The 24,194-nt window shown below is 41.1% G+C and overlaps 1 protein-coding gene across 14 annotated transcripts in view; it reads right to left on the bottom strand.

Moving 5' to 3' along the window:
* Window positions 1-3,298: 3,298 nt before the first annotated feature.
* LOC126424950 (uncharacterized) overlaps window positions 3,299-24,194 on the bottom strand; it is a 311,907-nt gene continuing 291,011 nt past the window's right edge. For 11 of the 14 annotated variants that reach the window (XM_050087818.1, XM_050087817.1, XM_050087820.1 and 8 more), the window contains exon 8: window positions 3,299-4,240. In XM_050087818.1, the coding sequence (XP_049943775.1) occupies window positions 4,003-4,240 (238 nt within the window). In that variant the 3' untranslated portion in view covers window positions 3,299-4,002. Of the gene's footprint in view, window positions 4,241-5,348; window positions 5,483-24,194 lie in introns of all 14 variants that reach the window. The other 3 variants (XM_050087823.1, XM_050087821.1, XM_050087824.1) reach the window with 2 other exon arrangements.

The raw sequence follows: 24,194 nt of genomic DNA, 5'->3' as shown, positions 1-24,194 counted from the left end.
AAACTTAAGTCGACAACCCGTCATTGCCACAGTGGTACAAGAAATAATAGTGTAAATGAGGAAATATCTAAAAAAGCTTGCAAGCAGATGGCGTTTCCCAATGTGAGCAAAAATCTTAAGTACTAACATTAATATATTTTGTAATGAACTGTTTTTAGATGGAGAAAGCAAGCCACACGGTACGTGTGTCTCATTAAGACCACAATATTATTTCATTTCAATGAAATGAAACACATTCGGTGACAAAAGTACGCATTTCCTCAGAGTCGCAAGACAGATTTAAAATAAGTTCACTGACTTTGGAAATAACCTCAGAAAAAGTAGGCCTCTCAAAAGAAGTGTATAAGAAGGGGAAGAATTGTGTAAATCAGCACTGTAGGTGACCACCAATACAATGTCGGTTCTACTACGTTCGTTATTGTCAATTATTAGCCACTGCGTTATATCTATTATTTTACAGGTATTTCGAAAAATACACGAGTAAGTGGCATACAAACTACCAGCGACTGACACAATTTTCTTCTTCTCATTGTCCGTACTTTCTAATATGTTACCTACTTTTGAAGTGCCAAAATGTACTAGAATAAATAAAACGTCTATAAAACGCGACACTGTACAATGTGCTTGAGGTGAGACAGTTGCAGTTCCTGAAATCCGTCGCCCGTGGCCTCTGGCCCGCCAAGGAGCGCCGCAGTCCCGGTCCACGGATAAACCGTGAAAATTCGCTGCGTTTAAACCACGCACAGGAGTTGACCGGCCTGCGGGCGGGTCGGTGGGAGTAGATCTGACGAGCAGGGCTCGCACACCAGGGGGGACCGAGCGGCTTCAGGTCGGCGAGCCTCACCCGTTACAGGTACCCACACAAATCCAGCTATTCACGAGCCGCAGACAGCGTGTCGACAAAATGAGACTGGGGCGATCGGTCCGCACGACAGGTAATTTGTTCGATTACTCTGAGAATTGATAATGATGAGGATAGGTAGCAACTCACTGTAAAGATGATTGCCGAGGCACCGACAGGACGTATAAAAGACAATTGTCCTCTCACAACTAAATTTTCAGCCGTAGCTTTTGTCAGAAAACAAGAGCGCACACACACACACACACACACACACACACGCATTCAAACAATCACACAGACACAACAAGTGCACACATGTTGTTGTGGTCTTCAGTCGTGAGACTGGTTTCATGCAGCTCTCCATGCTACTCTATCCTGTGCAAGCTTCTTCATCTTCCAGTACCTACTGCAACCTACATCCTTCTGAATCTGCTTAGTGTATTCATCTCTTGGTCTCCCTCTACCATTTTTACCCTCCACGCTGCCATCCAATGCTAAATTTGTGATCCCTTGATGCCTCAGAACATGTCCTACCAACCGGTCCCTTCTTCTTGTCAAGTTGTGCCACATGCTCCTCTTCTCCCCAATCCTATTCAATACTTCCTCATTGGTTATGTGATCTACCCATCTAATCTTCAGCATTCTTCTGTAGCACCACATTTGAAAAGCTTCTATTCTCTTTTTCTCTAAACTACTTATCGTCCACGTTTCACTTCCATACATGGCTACAATCCATACGAATACTTTCAGAAACGACTTCCTGACACTTATATCTATACTCGATGTTAACAAATTTCTCTGCTTCAGAAACGCTTACATTGCCATTGTCAGTCTACATTTTATATCCTCTCTACTTCGACTATCATTAGTTATTCTGCTCCCCAAATAGCAAAACTCATTTACTACTTTAAGCGTCTCATTTTCTAATCTAATTCCCTCAGCATCACCCGACTTAATTCGACTACATTCCATTATCCTCGTTTTGCTTTTGTTGATGTTCATCTTATACCCTCCTTTCAAGACACTGTCCATTCCGTTCAACTGCTCTTCCAAGTCCTTTGCTGTCTCTGACAGAATTACAATGTCATCAGGGAACCTCAAAGTTTTTATTTCTTCTCCATGGATTTTAATACCTACTCTGAACATTTCTTTTGTTTCCTTTACTGCTTGCTCAATATACAGATTGAATAACATCGGGGAGAGGCTACAATCCTGTCTCACTCCCTTCCCAACCACTGCTTCTCTTTCATGCCCCTCGACTCTTATAACTGCCATCTGGCTTCTGTACAAATTGTAAATAGTCTTTCGCTCCCTGTATTTTACCCCTGCCACCTTCAGAATTTAAAAGAGAGTATTCCAGTCAACATTGTTAAAAGTTTTCTCTAAGTCTACAAATGCTAGAAACGTAGGTTTGCCTTTTCTTAATCTTTCTTCTAAGATAAGCCGTAGGGTCAGTATTGCCTCATGTGTTCCAATATCCAAACTGATCTTTTACGAGGTCGGCTTCTACCAGTTTTTGCATTCGTCTGTAAATAATTGGTGTTAGTATTTTGCAGCTGTGACTTATTAATTCGGTAATTTTCACATCTGTCAACACCTGCTTTCTTTGGGATTGGAATTATTATATTCTTCTTGAAGTCTGAGGGAATTTCGCCTGTCGCATACATCTTGCTCACCAGATGGTAGAGTTTTGTCAGGACTGGCTCTCCCAAGGCTGTCAGCAGTTCTAATGGAATGTTGCCTACTCCCGGGGCCTTGTTTCGACACACGACCACTGTCTAAGGCCACTGCGTCTACAGTCTCTGAGAATCAGATCCGAACAAACCACTCCTCACGCCTCCTGTCGGGAGCTCCTAGGCTGGCGACAAAAAGTCGCGAGCTGAGGGGAGTGGTAGGAAGGGGAGGGGGGGAGTGGGGAAGAAGTGCACACACATACTCAGCCACATCTGGCCATCGACGATGTGTGACACCTCAGCAAACAAACCATTTCATCTACTGAGACGAAAACGAGATTTTTCCAGTGTTTTGTTTGTTCAGATTCCCCTGATGTGTTTGGAATTTCCCCGATTTCCAGAACCTGTGGCAAATCTGACATCTGACTGCCACAAGTTAGGATCACCCTGTGCACCGAGCACGAGCACACGTGACCCCTCCTCAGCTGCGTCTGCCGCCTGGGACACTGGGGAACTGCTCTCCCGTGCACGGGATGCCGTTACACAAATTACAACGGTTGTACGTAGAAGAAAATAATTTAACATTACTCTTTAGTGACATAGTCCAAACATGCAGCTGAAGAAAATAATCTTGTCTTTAATCCATCCTAAATTACAAACAGACAAGATATAATACTCATATTACGCAGCTGTGGTTATACAAAGTAAATTTTACTTTAATGGTCTATAGTTCACCAGATAATGCTTCACATATTTTATTTAAGTTAAATAATCTTACACCACATTTACACTGAAATAATCCTTTATTTGTTCCTTCTTGTAACATTAATTTTTTTTCACCTCTGGAAACAGAAATACTCTTTAGATGGACTACTTTAAAATCTTTGATCCAACCAATTTCACTTTACCACTTACTTATCTTCATACCCGACAGTGACTTATCAGCCAAAAACTGGTTTGTGTAACAAATAATAAATGCTGTACAGTATTACACTAGTGATGTGTGGTTCATTCGTAAAAGAGTCTGTCGTGTATTTTAATCACAAAGTGGTTCCTCCAAATGAAATTTAATATTTAAAAATGGTATCTAGTAGTATCCTGATAAATATAATTAACACTTAAAATAACAAGGTAGCAGTCCTCATTTATTATTGTTTCACAGGTTTATAAAAACAAAGAAGTTTTTAAATTCGACTTACTGCAAAAAAACATTGTCAGTGCTATTTATGAATTGCTACCTGATCTGTGTAGCCATTTTATCATTTAAAAAATTTGTTTCATTGTGAATCCATTGTTGTTACAACAAGAATCAAACATTATTGCAGATTATTACAGCAGGTATTCAAACAACATTACTGTTTCTTCTACACATTTCTAAAATTATTTGTTATATTCCTTCAAAACAGTTTCCGCTTATGTTGACAAGTACTGAGAATTGTACTTTCCTATAAATTTCACATCATTTTTATACATACAGATATAGTGCTCTCAACCTCTCTCACTGTCACTGCCGCCGACGCTACTATCACTGTCGCCGTCTTCGTCACTCTCCGAACGGTCGTCCACCGCTTCGTCTGCTTCGCCGGGCCCTACATCCTCGAGTGCCTCGAAGTAGAAAGGCTGTAGCTCAGCGTGGACCGTGCCGCGGATTACGAGATTGGGCATCTGCTCGGTCAGCCCGTCTGTGGCTCTGGGGTCACCTCGGCACCCTTCGACACTCAGCTCCCTGTGACAGGAACGGGAGCACTGATGTTACTGTGACAAACTGAGATCCTTCTGTACTGTGAATGTTTGTACAACAGTATTAAGTATATCTCCACTTCTTAAAACCTCATCAAGTTTTGACACTGCCTTTTTACCAAGCAGCAAGCGTCTCCACAATATCGAGAGATGCTCGCTGCTTGATAAAAAGTAAGACCTTGACGAGGTTTTAAGGTGTAGAGATATAATTTTAGCAACAAAGATCCATATTGTAAGGGCTACAGTCTTTCCAGTTGTTATATACAGATGTGAGACCTGGACCATTACAAATGTGGAACGAATGGTGAAGAATAAACTGCTTTGAGTTGTGATGTTGGAGGAAACTCCTTAGAGCCCCGTGGACTTCAAAGAGAATGAATAGGTTAACATTAGAGCAAATAAAACCAGAGCACTCCCTGGAAGGTCTGATGCTAAAACAAAACCTGACCTACTTTGGAGACATCATGAGAAGATATGTTTCACTGCAAAAAACTCTAATGGTGAGGAAAGGCACTAGAAGAAGAGGACTTCAGAAGGTGAAATGAATCAATCGCATCACAGAAGTAATCTGCTCCAATCTGGAAAGCCTACAGGAGAAAGTGCAGGACAAAAGAAATTGGCATGCTTTGGTTCATGTGATCACAGAGAATTGGAACTGTCTAGACAAATAGAAATAGAAAGAGTGAGAGAAAGAGAGAGAGAGAGATTGTTACAAAATTCTAATAACGTACATGAAAATTCATATTTACTCAGAGAAAAAAAATCTTTAGGTAAGTGAAAAAGGAGGTGTGGCAGGAGCGACCGTGCACGGAGAGGGGGAGGGGGGGGGGGGGTGCCAGCATGGTGGGATGGGTAGGGACAGTGGTGGCGTAGGAGAGAAATTGGGGAAATTGATGGCATGGTGGGGGGGGGGGGGGGGGGTAGAGAGGTGCGGCCGCAATGATTTGCAAAGATATAAAGCTACTGGAATTTGTTGTTCTTAATTTCACAATCCTCGGATTGTATAAATAACATGGGGAAAGTACTCAATTCTATGAATTTTGGAGAACATTCTCAAGTTCACACAAATAAAACAAAGTGAGTATGTACTTCACCTGAGTGTGTTCTCAGCTTGAGTAAATGAGTGGGTAACCTTGCTCAACATGAAGAACATTCTCCGATTTCATATAAATAAACACAGCGAAGTTTCTCACGAGCAGTGAAAATTCTCCCCTTTTTGATATGAGCTCTGTAACATAAATCAGGCTGATTAAATTCTGCAGACATTAAGTCTTACCAAGTTTTTTTAGTAAATTTAATAAATCTATGTTGCTCAGATGGAAAAAGAAACATATACGTAACCCGAAGACATATTGAGTAGAGTAACTGTGTAAGTTTATATGGGTTTAACAGTAAAAACATTATTAGGGTGGTGAACTTATTTCCCAAATATCATGAAGAAAAAATGAAAACATTTTTGTGCTATTTACGAGACCCAAGTTTTCCCGAGTGGTGTATGGGAAGACCAGGTACAAACGAGACAAATATGTCATTGACCTTTTCAGATGTTCATCATATTTTCGCACAGCACAGATGTTCCATTTTGCTATGCTAGAAATAAGTAGGCAAATCATAAAAATTAAAAACAGGTTTATTACAAACCTAGTGAACTGTTTCTCATAACAAAACCACAAGATGACCACTTAAGTACTTGACGTGCCAACAGAATATTATGTGCCATTTAATCGAGATTACCACGTGTCAGAACACACTCGTTTTACAATCCGGAGTAGACGATAATGTGACGTATTGTTAAAATTTCATTCGCATAATGCGTTCACCTAACATCAATAAAAAAAAGTTCCCTGCATGTCGAAAATTTGTCAAGATTATCAGAAAATGTATTTTCATAAACCATCCGTAATCTTCTTAATAATCTGTTGCCGCACAAAAAAGTGAAAACAAAATGAAATTTTATGCAACTCTTCCCAAACACAGTGATGCTACAGTTCCATATTTGTACACTGAATAGTTTGCATATTTCAGCAAGCTGAACGAAATGCAAGATAAAGAGTACGTTCCGTGCCCGGTGCAGACAACACAACGCGGAGAACAGATTCGAGCAGGTGGCGAGATAGTGAGAATGAACTCCCTCATCAGAAAATATGCTCTGAACATTTTGTTCATACGATATAAAGAACTTCCTCAGAGCACGTTCTTTCACTCAGAAAATCTTCTCCAAAGAATGTTCTCTTTTTTATCCATACAACCTCTTTAGTTTTTGCACCCTTATTCACTTCCTACAAAGCCAACAACTTCTCGTCTCCACTCCAGAATCACCTGTTCTAAGCATCCTCAAGACTTTCTTCCTCTCCTCCATTACAGATAACTCAGTAGGCTTCAGTCCACACTGTCATCGACAGCTCGATTGCACCACACGGGCCACACCTCCAAAAGACTATCGGAATTGGTCCTTCACACTGTGTACGGTAAGAAGATTGGTGATGGGGAATGTGGAACAGGTAAAACGAAGCAGATGCCATCCCCAGAGCCCATGACGTTCTTAGATAATACAAATCTCCTTCATCATAACCAACATGGATTCCGCAAACAGAGATCATGTGAAACTCAGCTCGCCCTATTTGCCCAAGAAATTCACAGTGCCGTAGACACTGGCGAGCAGATTGATGCCGTATTCCTGGACTTCAGGAAGGCATTTGATACGGTTCCGCACTTACGTTTAGTGAAAAAAATACGAGCTTACGGAATATCGGACCAGGTTTGTGATTGGATTCAGGATTTCCTAGAAGAAAGAACACAACATGTCATTCTTAACGGTTCAAAATCTGCAGATGTAGAGGTAATTTCGGGAGTACCGCAGGGAAGCGTGATAGGACCTTTATTGTTTACAATATACATAAATGACTTAGTTGACAACATCGGTAGCTCCGTGAGGCTATTTGCAGATGACACGGTTGTCTACAAGAAAGTAGCAACATCAGAAGACTCGTACGTACTCCAGGAGGACCTGCAGAGGATTAATGCATGGTGCGACAGCTGGCAGCTTTCCCTAAACGTAGATAAATGTAATATAATGCGCATACATAGGGGCAGAAATCCATTCCAGTACGATTATGCCATAGGTGGTAAATCATTGGAAGCGGTAACGACCGTAAAATACTTAGGAGTTACTATCCGGAGCGATCTGAAGTGGAATGATCACATAAAACAAATAATGGGAAAAGCAGGCGCCAGGTTGAGATTCATAGGAAGAATTCTAAGAAAATGTGACTCATCGACGAAAGAAGTAGCTTACAAAACGCTTGTTCGTCCGATTCTTGAGTATTGCTCATCAGTATGGGACCCTTACCAGGTTGGATTAATAGAAGAGATAGACATGATCCAGCGAAAAGCAGCGCGATTCGTCATGGGGACATTTAGTCAGCGCGAGAGCGTTACGGAGATGCTGAACAAGCTCCAGTGGCGGACACTTCAAGAAAGGCGTTACGCAATACGGAGAGGTTTATTATCGAAATTACGAGAGAGCACATTCCGGGAAGAGATGGGCAACATATTACTACCGCCCACATATATCTCGCGTAATGATCGCAACGAAAAGATCCGAGAAATTAGAGCAAATACGGAGACTTACAAGCAGTCGTTCTTCCCACGCACAATTCGTGAATGGAACAGGGAAGGGGGGATCAGATAGTGGTACAATAAGTACCCTCCGCCACACACCGTAAGGTGGCTCACGGAGTATAGATGTAGATGTAGATGACTTCTCGGTGGTTTTGTCCGGGCCAGGCAAGTCGCAGGAGGGACCATCAGAGGAAGAAATACTTGAAGGAACTGCAAAAGAAATCAGCAGAACTACAGCATCGGCACACTTCAGGGAAGCAATGACATAAGAGTTTTAAGACTGTACATATAACACCGTATTAATGTAAGCTGGCTTCAGCTACTAATTCAGATGTTAAAGGCATCAGTGCGAAGGATATTCTTGTATTACTAAATAAGTCATTTAGTGGAGCTCCAAACTTAGGGATTTCACAGACAATGTGAATGCAGGATTTCAAGTAGTCCAGTCAGATGACAAACCATTGCTACTTCACAATATAAGTCTAAAATTATGGCAAAAGCTACAGCAAAATTAACTGTCCGGGATAATTATAACTAGAATCGAGTGAATATAATCGGGGAAGAAAATTATACAGATAAGTGCAGCATAGGCTATTATGCGTGTAGGCCTGTCAGGCCAGACAACACACAGGGAAAGCAATTGCATCATCGGTTAATCGGATAGATGAAGTTTAAAAATCATTCAGAGAGGCCGTCACCAGTGACACGGGCAGCACAACCGTGAGGTGCATCGAGACTGGTGCGGATACTGGGACAGGATCGCTCCATGCAGGGCCTGCCGAGTGACAGGATTCGGGCAGCTGTACGAAGGCACGCCGATTAAATTAGGTTAGGCACCACAGCAGAAGAGGTGTTGTGAGAGGAAAGTGCCCTACTCTCCGTGAAAGAAAAAGGATCTATTCCTGAGAGTGAAGGAAGTCTAAACTCTAAGTAACAGAGGGAAGATGATGACACTGAGTGCAGATGGGTCACACAGCTAGAGACTGTGGAAAGTCAAAGAGGAACACGAGGGTAGACGGTGAAGGCAGAAGAAGCAAAAGGCTCTCAGAAATATTGTTACCACTGTGACAAACCAGGTCACACAAACGCAGACTTAAAAAGATAACCATTTGTGAAAAATGTGAAAGGCTAGACCCCAATTCAATGAGAAATTAGGGGCTGTGCCCACAAGTGAAATGGAAAACTAAGAGTGTGTTACACGAGGAATACACATCTTACTGTGACAAAATGCCCAAATGTTAAGAGTCACAGATTTTGAAGCAAGAAACAAAATTGCAGTGGAATATTGCTACAAATTAGGAAGTCAGTTGCAGTTATCAATAGATATCAGGGCACATATGAAGTCGGTTTGATAAGTCATTTAAAATAAGCGAGAAAAATGTTTGTTTCGTAAATAACTCAACTTATTTCTCAACATATTCTGCTTGGAAGGATATAAACTTGGTCCCGGGATCCACCAACTTTTTCATCCCACTGCAAAATACTTGTTGATTGCAACTATCACTTCCTCATTTGATGAAAATTTCTTCCCAGCAAGCCAAAGTGTCAAGTAAGGGAACAAGGTGAAGTCACTTGGGACTAAGTATGGTGAATAGGGTGGATGAGGAACCAATTCAAAGTCCAATTCATGCATTTTCACCATTGTTATCGCTGATGGGTGGGATGGTGCATTATCCTGGTGAAAGGACCCTTTTTTGTGGTTAAACTTGGGTCTTTTCTCCACCAACACAAGTTTCAGATGATGCAACAATGAAGCATAAACAGGTCCAGCTACGGCTGTGCCTTTTTCCAAGTAATCCTTGGGAATCCGAAGAAACAGTGACCATCACCTCACCATCTGACAAAATGGTCTCTGCATTCTTCAGTGGACTGTTACCAGCCTTTTGTCAACTGTTTTGTCTGCCATTTCGACTCTGGTGTGTAATGATGGATCCAGCTTTCATCAATAATCGCAAATCAGGAAAAGTAGATGGCAAAAAGGATCTATGAATACGACGGTAAGCTCCACATGACAGACATAAGATGAAAAAGTGTAAATCACAGAATGGTGAAGGAAAAGTTAAAAATGCAAATTAAAGGCAAGTTGTGAGACGACATGTTATGAGTTACCTATAAGGCAAACTAGTGGGGCATCAGAAAGTGATGTGAAAGTAGCTCATAGCAAAGAAAAACATAAGAACGTGTGTAGAAACAGGGTTGAATCCCAGTAATGAAAAAAAAAAAAAAAAAAGATTATTCCCAAACAAGAAGAAATGCCAAGTGTGCATACAGCCAAATTTACGGTACTATTAGAGCAAGGGAAATATATTTTCAGTGTACTAATTACAAGTGAGGCCAAGTGGAATCTGAGTACAGTGAAAGTTTTAGGTGAACTGATAAGACAAAGTGACACCAACATGAGCCACACAGGGAGCAATTAACGGCATGAGCACAAAAGGAAATCTCACTGCACAAGTTAGAGAAATGATCTGAATGGTCAGTTGGATAAAGAAGACTGATATGAATTGTATGGCATATGGTGAGGTATTTTATCTAAAAGGTGACAATTTGGCATTCACATAAATGGTAAGGCATGCATTCCCTATATTGCCAAAACAACAAAGGAAAGGTACATCCCTACAGAATACTGGAAGCACAAAAGGTGGTATTACAGGAGCAAATTGAGAAAATGGTTAATGGGGATATAATTGTTCAGAGAACCTGAAAAGTACCCACGGACACCTGTGGGATAGGGAAATATAGAATGAAATCTCAGTGGGGGAAACTTTCCCCATCCCCAACATAAGTGAGATACTGGACAAACTGGGGAAAGCCAAGTATTTCTCCACTATTTTAATAGATTCAGCAGATAGAGGAAAACACAGCATTCACTGCAAATTATCAGCACTAAGAGTCCAAAAGGATGCCAATGGGGCAAAGAATGCATCAAATATATTTCAAAGACTAGTGAATGTTGCTTTGGCAAGATTGCATGGGACAAAGTGTTTCAATGTACTCGGATGACGTAACTTGCTAAGGTAGTTCAGTAAAGGAATGTGATGAGAAGTTGCAGGAAAATATTGGATGGTTTAAGGGCACCTAGGTTAAAGTTACACCAGATTGTGTGAATTTCTGAGAAAGAGGTAATATTCTTAGGACACAAAATAACAAAGAAAGATGTGGAGCCAGGTGAGCATAATGTGAAGAGGTGGAGAACAGTTCTGAAATCCATTACAGGATTTAAAGGATATTTAGGGGTGGCTGAATATTAATACTGTGAATCCATTGTATAATCGCTGAACTGGGAGATCTGCCACAAGCAGCATTTGAGGAACTGAGAGATTAGTAAATCCTCCCATACTGAGCTACCCTGATTTCAAGAAACCATAACACTGGTGCTACAGATACCAGCGCAGAACTGTTCGGAGCAGTTCTGTCACGAAGGGAGATAGATTCAGATTTGCCAGTCAACTGTGCCCCACGGTTGTTAGATAAGGCTGAAACTAAGGTAGAGTGCTTAGCAATTGTATGGCCACAAAACAGTGCAGACCACACATTTAGGAAGATTTTACCGTAGTAACAGATCACGAGCCACTGACACGGACTTTTGGTGTCGAAGGTCTGTTGCCGAGATTACTGAAATGGTGGTTGGAACTAGAGGAATATTTTTTTTACACTGTATATAAACCCAGAAATCTTAATGCAAATGCTGATACATCAGTGGTAGCCAGTGGTATCTGAAGCTGGGTGTTGCACCAAAGTTTCAATGTTACATTTTTATACGAGATGGTTACAAGGAAGAAAATTCTTTTATCGGTGCCTCGCTTCTCGACATTTGTTACGATTTAAACATCCTGACAATTCGTGTGTATGAATGCCAGAAAATTCAATTTTTTAAATCCGAGTTATGATCCTGAAAAAAGTGAGAAATATATCTGACAGAAAAATATCTGTAGCAAAGAGCATGCTATGATTTATCAACTATCTAGAAAAACTATTGAATGAGCTACATTTCTAGTAGAACTGAAACACACTCATCATTTAACGAACTTGTCTTACTTGTATTGAAACTTTGCCATTCCATTTTTCACTGACAAACTCTTCAGTCACACACCAATTGCAGTCTGTAATCTGCATCGCGAGACCTCTTTCGGCGGAAAGCATCGCCGAGGCCGTCAACCTTTCCTCACTCGGAGTTATGTAAGAATAATTTTATTATTTTCAAAGTTGAAAAGCAGCCTTTCGGTTCGACCGATGTCAAGGGAATTGTGAGAATTACCTTCAACAGTTTAGACTACTTAGTGAACATCTTCCCTGGGCTGTTAGTTGTCAGACTCAACTAGACTAACTGCACCAGATAATGATCTACATTCTTGTGCTAGGTAGATAAAAGATAGTTAACAATATAGTTTCAGCTTATCCAAAAATGATGACAACGAACACATTTCCTTTAAGGTATCTTCAGGATATCTTAAAAAGATACAAGGGGAACTTAACACGAAAAAACAATGAAGCAGCTACAAGATGATGTGAAAAAATACAATGATCTATAACATCAATCACGTTGCACACCACCTTTGCCTTTCTTTTCTACTCACATCAGGCTATTCCAACTTCATTCTCTTCACTGATAAATCAGTAGATTCATTAGTAATCAACAGATTCAATGCCACTGGTGATACCAATTACTTCTCAAATCTCGATAACATTTATTTTAAATGTCGAAATGATCTTATGGGCCAGCACGCATTGATTCTCCGTACCGTAACTGACCAAACAGAACTCTGACAAATGGCATAACTTAACTAGAAAATTCCAACCAATAACTGAAACGGGTACCGTGTGGCCCCCGCTACATAAGTTCTGAGGGTGCTCGCATTGGACAAATGAAACATGTAAAATAAATAAAAAATTACATGCAACTTGTGCCGGCTCTACAATTTTAATTTATAACAGTTGCTGTTCCCCTGCAGGCAAATGTCTGTGCTCACTGATAATTTAAGATATGATTGAAACGAACATTTTTATGGCGAAGAGCCTGGTAAATTGTAGTTTCACTTCTTATAGAATCACCTTCCAGTATGTGATTTATACATTGTTGGAGTAATGAACTGCGTTTACGAATTGAGATCGAAAAATCCACTGGACAAGATCGAGGGAAATGCTTTCTCACTAAGTCACCGAGGATAGTGGTCCACTGCGCACTCTATGAAAAGAATGGACATATTCTCTGAAAACTCTAAATAAATAAATAAATAAATAAATAAATCATACTGCAATTGATTGATACCGCTTTGCTCATTATAAGATTAACTTCATCAGCATAGCAATGTACACATTCTGCATTAGGACAATTTTTACACAACAGTTTGTACCCCACCCGAGGAAACAGCCATAACAGATGCCTCATCACAGGTCTGTGCAAGTAATTTTTGGTGAGTCTTTTTGCCTATTCAATTCTTCTAGCAAAGTCGCAGCGAACATCTGTGCACCGTGTTCAGAAGGAGATAGGAAACTCTAGAACCTCTGGGTCTCAATACGTAACAGTATACAACAGCCATCTGAAATATGTTTGATCTGTTTGTTTTATCTGCTATAACAGCTAAAAATTATGATTCCTTATTTGCTTTGAAATTTCTTCTTGGTATACATCCAACATAATTTGGAAAAGTTCACTTTGAATAGTTTTGAAGGTTCCTTTGAAAACAGTTGCCTTACCCAAATTATCTTTCAATGCTGCATTCAATCCAGAAGTAAAATTAGTCAGGGTTTGATAACAATTCAGTTTTATCATGATCCCTTAAGGCCAATTCGAAGGAACCACAGAAATATATTTAGCCCAGACCTATTACACCCAACTTCTTCTACTACGCAAACTGACGGTGGAGGGAGGAGAAATAAACATACGGGGATGGTACTAAGATATCAGTCGTATCAGGACTTTGTGCAAAATAAGTTGTGACGAGGGATAATGTGCACGCAACTGGGACTCAAACCTGGGATCTCCCGCTTACTAGGTAGTCGCATTAACCACTGTGTGACCCGGACAGACCGTTTATCACAAATGCACAGACTATCTCAGCTGACCTGCACTCCCACCTAGTGCTGCCTATCCACAGCCCCCACCTGTGTCGTCCACACTCACTACATTTAGATTCCTGCTGGAGATTGAATGTAAATGTGCATCTGCACTGAAGGTTGTGATTTCAGTGCCCATCATGGCAGATCGGTTATACAAATGTGTGACGTCTGTTCTTTCGGACACGTCATTCTCGGCAATTTTCCTTCTCGATGCACTACTCGGTTGTTCAGCTATTTTGTATTTGAGCAGCTGAAGATTCGTGCTTTTACACTTTGGTACTCAGATGGTTTACGTCTGTAACCCTCACTTTTGTCCACAAGGGTTCAACATCATACAGGCGTGGGAAGCAAAATAATGCATTTTTAAATTCACAGCCACACAACCAATCACTATTTTTACAAATATTCATTTTAAACGCTGTCCTAAACTGTCAATTTCCAGTATTAATATTTTGCACGGTGTTTAAAACTGGTTACACTTTGCAAACTAGGAACTGTGTGACGAGCTAGTTCTCACTGTACAGAACGTATTATATGCAACAGTGCACAGAAAAATGCAGCATCGAGAACCGATACACTCGATCACCTCGAAACGCCACAACGTATACACACGAGGTTCTCGGAGATAATATTTCTAAATGTGATAAATAAAAACATTAGGACTTCAGTAACAGCTACAATTGCAATATTCCAGCCATTTTTCCAAATGCCACTACATTAAATCTGCGCTCAATTTACAACTGAAAAACTATAAACTCCAGTTATGCTGATGAGAAAAAAATTTCTCCGAATTTCTACCTTCAAAACTAATTTGTCAAAAAACAAAACTATCACAACCGATGTTAAAAGATCGGTACTCTTAACTTTGTGGATGGTGGAATGGCACACTCTAGTGGCCTCGATGACAAATGAATGAGAGAAAGCTGGCAGACACGTCGTCCATAGAGTGGTGCCTTCTGACGGGACATTAGGAACTGTCTCGAGTCAGGGAATTTGCGTGCCGACTGTGTTACTCTCCGACGTCACTGGCACATGAGCCACCTGTTGCCACGGACGGGCGTCGACTCGACTCGTACCCGCTCCGAGTACGGTGGTGTGCACTGTCTGCACAGAGTTGGAGTAAGAGAGAAAACTCCGAGTTTGCTTGAAGCCTTGCAGCATTTTCACGTCTGTTATCGAGGTGACAAGATGTCAGGTAACCGAAGACTGTATATTGTAACATCTATTACAGCACATATTAGGCTTCCTAAACCAAATAATTACAAGAAAAGTGGACATATGACGTGTAAAATTACTGGGAGCTGGGCAACATTGCATCACAATGAGGATGCATGTTATTGTTGCATTGAGCCGAATGTGGTCAGACGATGTAGAGGGCACGAAAGAACGAGACACAGAGTGGTTAGGGAAAATTAAGAACGTGTGAATAAAATGAACTAGACACAGAGGAAAAGGTCGAACTAGTGTTAGGCAGTCATCAGAGGATGCACAGAAACTTAGGCCAAATAGAAAACTATAATTAGTGGAAAGGCATGAAAAGAGGAACACATTAGGAACTATTACAAATCTCAAAGAAATAAGTTCACACAGAGAAGAGGGTACATAAGTTATTAAGGATCCAGAAAACTGTGACGACAGCATTTCACTGACAAACGGGGTGCCCTAGAGAACTCGTAGGACACTGGTGGAATACTTATGACACTTCGTTAGAGAGGACCACTGTACTTGGAATATATGGGAACAGTATACTGTTTCTGTATTTAATATGCCTCACAGTAGCAAAGTATCAACGAAAATAATCAGTTTTTGAAACAAACAAGTAACTGGATAGAAAAAAAATTTATTCATCATGTGGTGGCAGGAGAACACACATGAAAAAGGTATTACAGTTTGCAAGCTTTTGGAGCCACTTGCTCCTTCTCCTAACAGAAGGGTCGAAGGGGGAGGGAGAGCAGTGAAGGATCCTTCTCCTAGCAGAAGGGTCGAAGGGGAAGGGAGAGCGGTGAAGGAGGAGGACTGGTAAGGTTTAGGAAAAGGAGTAGAGTTTGGAGGAGTCATGCAGAACCTCTGGTCAGAGGAAGACTTACCGGACAGGAGGAGACGGAAAGACTGACCGTTATAGACTGCAGTGGACAAGATTCAAAAATCTGAGAGCTTAAACACGGTAGATACAGTAATACGAGAAACAGAGAATACTGCTGTAACATCGTGCACGAGCTAATAAATGCGGAAAGCTAAGTGCACTGTATGTGGTACAGGTGGGATGGGTATTGCAAAAAATAGAAGGTTAGAAAATGAAAGATGTGGAAAACTAATCTATCCAATTACTTATATTTTCACAGTAGCAATGGCTATACATTGTTGGCATAAATTTATGGGAGACAAGTACACATTCCAGGAGTCATAAAGACAGAGGAATGAACTGTTATGTATATCAGCCAACTAGAATGCTGCAAGCAGCACATCCAGTAGCACGAGAAAGGATAAAAGAAATTAAGGAAACCAGGAAAGCTCACACGAAGAGTTGGAGAATCGAAGAATATTTAGGATGCTTCTTTTGTTTGATGAGACCGTAAGAAGGTGTCATTCTAAAAAGCTAGCTGCACAATTCCGTGGACCGTACAAAGTGATTGCAGATGACCTATCCGATGTGACAATTAAGATGTACAGAACTACGCAATGGAAGTACATGCGAAATCCCAAAATTAAACTTTTTCTGTGGTGTGTCCCAATGTCAAGTGTTCAGACTATTTTGTTCTGCTGAAGCTACCATAGCAGGGGTAGCTTATCTGGATATGTTACCAGAACGGCTCTTTCATCAGTTAAAAGGTGACCCCGAAAACTTCACTCGGCAACAACATCGGGCCCCTATCCATTGGCACATTTTTGTACGAGCACAGTCGAACATCGAAGCCTTTGACCGCTGGACTGGTGCTAATAACTGATATGACGAGGACACTGTTCTGCTGGCCTCGACCCCTGTGATTTTTTTCCTTTGGGCTTTGTAAAAGATCTTGTCTGCTTTGTGCCACTATCTAATGATCTGCCAGAGTTGAGACACAAAACTGAAGGGGCTGTTGTTGCTTCCATTGCTCTGGACTTATTACCCAAAGTGTGGGAAGAATTGTATTTTAGGTCGAACTGAATATTTGTATAAAAAACTGTTATAATATACCACTGAAACGGGACATTCCTTTGCAGACAGACTGTACTTTAACACGAACTTTATTATCTACATTGAGGACAGGAACTGATTAACATCAGCTACGTTGTGGGCGACATGTGCAGAGCAGTTGTGTAATGTTATTCAATACTATAACTGCAGTGACAGGATGCAGCGAACACACACTGAACATCACTTGCTTCATGACTCAAAGCACTATGGAGATGCATCAGGACCATTATTTCAATGAGCTTCTGGATTTAAATTCTTTACGACAGGGTGTACATGCGGACAATTTGGGAGGGGGGGGGGAATAAATAAATAAGAAAAAACCACGTAGATTTTCCCCTGTTAAAAATACACTTTTTCTGGGTGAAAATGTACTATACCCTGAGAGAAAGTACATTTTTCCTTGTTAAGTGCCAGTATATTTTCCTTCGAAGCTGTAAAACTTTTCAATTCTTTGACTGGTAAACGTTTTATACACCAGCACAGAACTTCCAGCATTTTAGGAAACAAAATTCAGCAAGAAAACAATGCGTTCTGGAAAGCTCTTTGCTGTGGGGCAACATAAACATTGTATATACTGGTATTACAAAAGTATAAATACGAATTCCAGCACGTACAGCACAGTAGCTTTCGGAGCAGTGAAATTTAGACTGTGCTGCACAATGCACTTCCGTTAACTAATTATAGCTTGTGTCACACAACCTAGACAGCAGATATTCGGAGCACGGTACGGAGAAGATGAGACAATTTACTTGTAAAATGAGCAGGAAAGAAGCAAACAAGTATTGCTACGACTGCGACATATCCCCCTACATGTGAGAAAACTTTGACCCTTTCATTGGAAATCCAATTACGTGTGAAATTGCTGAACTCATCCTTCAATTTTTTTTTTTTTTTTTTTTTTTTTTTTTCGTTTTCTAAAGGATAATCATACTTCTGCCATTGTTTTTGCATAATCTGTAATCTACGAAAGAACTGAAATAAATATGAAAAACTAACCTTGAAGCTTGGTCTCTTTTTAGCATGTGTTAAACACAAACGCACCATTAAAATTTTAAATAATGGCATAAATGGCTGGTCTTTTTTAAAGTGGCTGGCTCTCAAAATGTTTAAGTTTCGAATGACAGTGAAACACTTCACAATTTAATTAATTCATCACATATTCTCACATGTCTTGTGTAAAAGGAAATTTACTTTGAAAGCAGTGCTTCTCAAATAACCATTCACAATATTTTCCCAGAGCTTGTTAGAAATGTAAACACCTGTGATGTCACTCTCATCGAAAGCAATTTGTTCTTACAAAGTTTTCACAGTCTTAACTTTTGCTTTAGTGTGATTCTCTGGTTTATGTTTTACTGCTGCAGTATTATTCTGCAGGAGTGGGCTACAGTAAAATTATTTGTTAGAATATCAGTTTTTATCAGTCAAAACTACAAAAATTGTTCTGAAAATTAAAACAATGAAAAATTCCCAAAATTCTAACAAATTGCTGGACTTTTTCCAGATGAAAAAGTTCCCCCATTTTTTCTAGATTTCCTGGCCGTGAGAACGAGCACATAACTCCACAGAATACAGACTGCCACGCAACTGTGATACCAAATAGGAGAACAGCAGCTGTTGTAATTCAGAGAAGTAGCAGTGATTCTGACTGACATTTCTTCAAATGATCACTGTGTGTGCACGGACTGGAGGAGTACATCATCAACACTTGCCACACTTTGGGACCTACAAACATCTACAGTGACATAAATGGTTGCACTGGTGCGTCATGTGCGATTTCCTATTCAGACATAAATCACAGCACCCTTTCAACAAATCTAAGCTTTCTGTGCACCTTTCCTAGTAATGTTTTGCCTGATCACCATATTTCATATAACTTCTTACTATTACCCATTAATGCATATACAATGTGATACACTCAAGACATTTGCTACTAATCTTATAAGCAGATACTACACAGCTAGCTCTCTCTCTCTCTCTCTCTCTCTCTCTCTCTCTCTCTCTCTCTCTCTCACACACACACACACACACACACACACACACACACACACACACGCGCGCGCACACACACACACACACACACACACACACACACACACACACACGCACACAGAGTCATTATTTTACATTTATCCTTATTTAACACTGATACAGAACTGCAAGAGAAGTTATTTATTTTCCTCACATGCTATCTGAGACAGAACACAGAGAAAGCCCGAGTGCTTCTATATGTTTGAACCCTTTGCCAAACAAACGTAAACTGCAGGAAAAGGATAGATTACTATTCACCATAAATATGACACGTTAACATCTCAGTCCATCCCTATGCCACTCCCCGTCCTGGGCCACAGCTACTGGGATCGTATCACTGTGGAGACCCTGGTGCAGAACCAGCCCAATCCACCTCCCAGCACTTCCAATTCCAGATCCGTCACAGCCTCGTCCTAGCCCACCAGAGGCCAGGCCGTCCGAGAAAGCAGCTACGTCATCTACCAGCTCTGCAATCACTGCACAGCTTTCTATATCGGTACGAGACAAACGGGCACCGCCAATCTGGGGGGCGAGAGCGAAGTAGCACCACGTGGTACAACTTGCAGGTGAACATTATGTGCTGGATTTTGACGGCTGCTTCACTACTCGAGCCGTGTGGATCCTACCCTCCAACACCAGCTTTTCCGAACTGCAAAAATGAGCATTATCCTTACAAGACATTCTCCACTCCCTCCCGAAATTATAGCTGCCTGAACATACAGTAACCTACTGTCGCTACTGTTTCCATCCCCTCTGTCCTTCCACCTCGTCCATTTTCGTGTCCTCTCACCCTCGCTGTGTGCCTCCCTCTGCCAATGCACCTGACCATCCTTTCCCCTCCTCTTCTCCTCTTTTTCAATCTTCCCCCTCCCTCCACCTCCCAACACTGCACCTGCCAGTATTGCTGTACCTCCATCTAGTCCCTGCATTCCCCGCCCGTCTTCTTCTCTCCCCCCACCTGTTGTTGTGGTCTTCAGTCCTGAGACTTGTTTGATGCAGCTCTCCATGCGACTCTATCCTGTGCAAGCTTCTTCATCTCCCAGTACCTACTGCAACCTACATCCCTCTGAATCTGCTTAGTGTATTCATCTCTTGGTCTCCCTCTACGATTTTTACCCTCCACACTGCCCTCCAATGCTAAATTGGTGATCCCTTGATGCCTCAGAACATGTCCTACCAACCGATCCCTTCTTCTAGTCAAGTTGTGCTACAAACTCCTCTTCTCCCCAATTCTATTCAGTAACTCCTCATTAGTTATGTGATCTACCCATCTAATCTTCAGCATTCTTCTGTAGCACCACATTTCGAAAGCTTCTATTCTCTTCTTGTCCAAACTATTTATCGTCCATGTTTCACTTCCATACATGGCCACACTCGATACAAATACTTTCAGAAACAACTTCCTCACAAATCTATACTCGATTTTAACAAATTTCTCTTCTTCATAAAAACTTTCCTTGCCACTGCCAGTCTACATTTTATATCCTCTCTACTTCGACCATCATCAGTTATTTCGCTTCCCAAATAGCAAAACTCATTTACTACTTTAAGTGTCTCATTTCCTAATCTAATTCCCTCAGCATCACCAGACTTAATTCGACTACATTCCATTATCCTCGTTTTGTTTTGTTGATGTTCATTTTATATCCTCCATTCAAGACACTGTCCATTCCGTTCAACTGCTCCTCCAAGTCCTTTGCTGTCTCTGACAGAATTACAATGCCATCGGCAAACCTCAAAGTTTTTATTTCTTCTCCATGGATTTTAATACCTACTCCGAACTTTTCTTTTGTTTCCTTTACTGCTTGCTTAATATACAGACTGAATAACATCGGGGAGAGGCTACAACCCTGTCTCACTCCCTTCCCAACCACTGCTTTCCTTTCAAGCCCCTCGACTCTTATAACTGCCATCTGGTTCCTGTACAAATTGTAAATAGCCTTTCGCTCCCTGTATTTTACCCCTGCCACCTTTAGAATTTGAAAGAGAGTATTCCAGTCAACATTGTCAAAAGCTTTCTCTAAGTCTACAAATGCTAGAAATGTAGGTTTGCCTTTCCTTAATCTTTCTTCTAAGATAAGTCGTAGGGTCAGTATGGCCTCATGTGTTCCAACATTCCTACGGAATCCAAACTGATCTTCCCCGAGGTCGGCTTCTACCAGTTTTTCCATTCGTCTGTAAAGAATTTGTGTTAGTAGTTTGCAGCTGTGGCATATTAAATGGATAGGTCGGTAGTTCAAACAAATTTCGGAATTGCAGCCGGTCGTCGTTCAATACTTCGCACGATATGTCAACTGGGCACCTGCCAGTCACCTTCAGCTGAGCCGTCGCAGACGCGAAAACGTCCTCCATTCCACAATATATAGCGTACTGTAACTATTCTGCGCATGCATCGAAAGCTTGATAGTTGAACCACACTGCCCGCCGGCCGCGCCCTCGCTGGTGAATAGCGGAACTCAGTCACCCTCTGCGTTGCTGTTTGCCACGGCCGTCGATGCACTCGGTCGTCTTCGATTTGAGCAAATCGTGGAGATGACAGGATTCCATGCACTGTCCAGCTGGTAGCCGCTGTCACAGTTTAACAGATTTTCCGCCAGTCGTATTTCTACGGATTCTTCAATAATGGAGTCCCAGAAAGACGTTGCTGTAGACAAAATCATTGTTTTCTCATACTCCATTGAATGTCCAGTAGAAATACCATGTTCAGCAGAGGATTCTTGCTATTTTAAACGAAGTGTTACCAACAAAAGGAAGAAAAGCTAAAGATGGTTCTGGCATGTTCTCCTCTTTATTCTCTTCCTGCTTCTTAGTTTTAATTGTTAGTGCCCTGTTAATCTGCCGGATGGAATACCCATTTTCGCTGAGTACTGTCTTTAAATGGGCGAATTCTTGAGGTAAGCTATCTAGATCTGAGACAGTATGAGCTCTATGAACAAGTGTTTTAAGCAAATTCATGGTTTGTGATGGGTGATGGCAGCTCGATGCTTGCAGGTACAAATCAGTACAAGTGGGTTTCCAGTAAACTGAATGCCCTAGAGAACCATCATTCTTCCTTCGACCAGGACATCCGAGAAAGGCAAACAACCATCTTTCTCTATTTCCATGGTGAACAGGATGTTGCTATGAATGGAGTTGAGGTGATGTAGAAACTCCATTAATTTATCTTCTCCATGAGGCCACACTATGAAAGTGTCATCCACATACCGCCAAAAAACAGTTGGCTTCAGGGCAGCTGATTCAAGCGCTCTCTCTTCAAAATCCTTCATAAAAAGGTTGGCCACCAAAGGAGACAGGGGGCTACCCATGGCGACACCGTCAGTCTGTTCAAAATATTCTTGATTAAACATAAAATAAGTTAAAATTCACAGGATAGATCGGTAATTTTCACATCTGCCAACACCTGCTTTCTTTGGGATTGTAATTATTATATTCTTCTTGAAACCTAAGGGTATTACTTACGCCTGTCTCATACGCTTTGCTCACCAGATGGTAGAGTTTTGTCAGGACTGGCTCTGCCAAGGCCATCAGTAGTTCTAATGGAATGCTGTCTACTCCTGGGGCCCTGTTTCGACTCGGGTCTTTCAGTGCTCTGTCAAACTCTTCACGCAGTATCGTATCTCCCATTTCATCTTCATCTACATCCTCTTCTATTTCCATAATATTGTCCTCAAGTACATCACCCTTGTATAGACCCTCTATATACTCCTTCCACCTTTCTGCTTTCCCTTCTTTCCTTAGAACTGGGTTTTCGTCTGAGCTCTTGATATTCATACAAGTGGTTCTCTTTTCTCCAAAGGTCTCTTTAATTTTCCTGTAGGCAGTATCTATCTTACCCCTAGCAAGATAAGCCTCTACATCCTTACATTTGTCCTGTAGCCATCCCTGCTTAGCCATTTTGCACTTACTGTCGATCTCATTTTTGAGACGTTTGTATTCCTTTTTGCCTGCTTCATTTACTGCAGTTTTATATTTTCTCCTTTCATCAATTAAATTCAATATTTCTTCTGTTACCCAAGGATTTCTACTAGCCGTTGTCTTTTTACCTACTTGGTACTCTGCTGCCTTCACTACTTCATCCCTCAGAGCTACCCATTCTTCTTCTACTGTATTTCTTTCCCCAATTCCTGTCAATTGTTCCCTTACGCTCTCCCTGAAACTCTGTACAACCTCTGGTTTAGTCAGTTTATCCAGGTCCCATTTCCTTAAATTCCCACCTTTCTGCACTTTCTTCAGTTTTAATCTATAGTTCATAACCAACAGACTGTGGTCAGAGTCCACATCTGCCCCTGGAAATGTCTTGTAATTTAAAACCTGGTTCCTAAATCTGTCTTACCATTATATAATCTATCCGATACCTTCTAGTATCTCCAGGATTCTTCCATGTATACAACCTTCTTTCATGATTCTTGAACCAAGTGTTAATTTTGATTAAGTTATGCTCTGTGCAAAATTCTACCAGACGGCTTTCTCTTTCATTCCTTACCCCCAATCCATATTCACCTACTATGTTTCCTTCTCTCCCTTTCCCTACTCTCGAATTCCAGTCACCCATGACTATTAAATTTTCGTCTCCCTTCACTACCTGAATAATTTCTTTTATCTCATCATACATTTAATCAATTTCTTCATCATCTGCAGAGCTAGTTGGCATATAAACTTGTACTACTGTAGTAGGCGTGGGCTTTGTGTCTATCTTGGCCACAATAATGCGTTCACTATGCTGTTTGTAGTAGCTTACCTGCACTCCTATTTTTTTATTCATTATTGAACCTACTCCTGCATTACCCCTATTTGATTTTGTATTTATAACCCTGTATTCACTTGATCAAAACTCTTGTCCCTCTTGCCACCGAACTTCACTAATCCCCACTATATCTAACTTTAACCTATCCATTTCCCTTTTTAAATTTTCTAACCTACCTGCCCGATTAAGGGATCTGACATTCCACGCTCCGATCTGTAGAATGCCAGTTTTCCTTCTCCTGATAATGACATCCTCTTGAGTAGTCCCCGCCCGGAGATCCGAATGGGGGACTATTTTACCTCCGGAATATTT

The sequence above is a fragment of the Schistocerca serialis genome, chromosome 10, assembly GCF_023864345.2.
Source record: "Schistocerca serialis cubense isolate TAMUIC-IGC-003099 chromosome 10, iqSchSeri2.2, whole genome shotgun sequence".
NCBI lineage: Eukaryota > Metazoa > Arthropoda > Insecta > Orthoptera > Acrididae > Schistocerca > Schistocerca serialis.
This window is presented reverse-complemented; position numbering and strand designations above follow the sequence as displayed.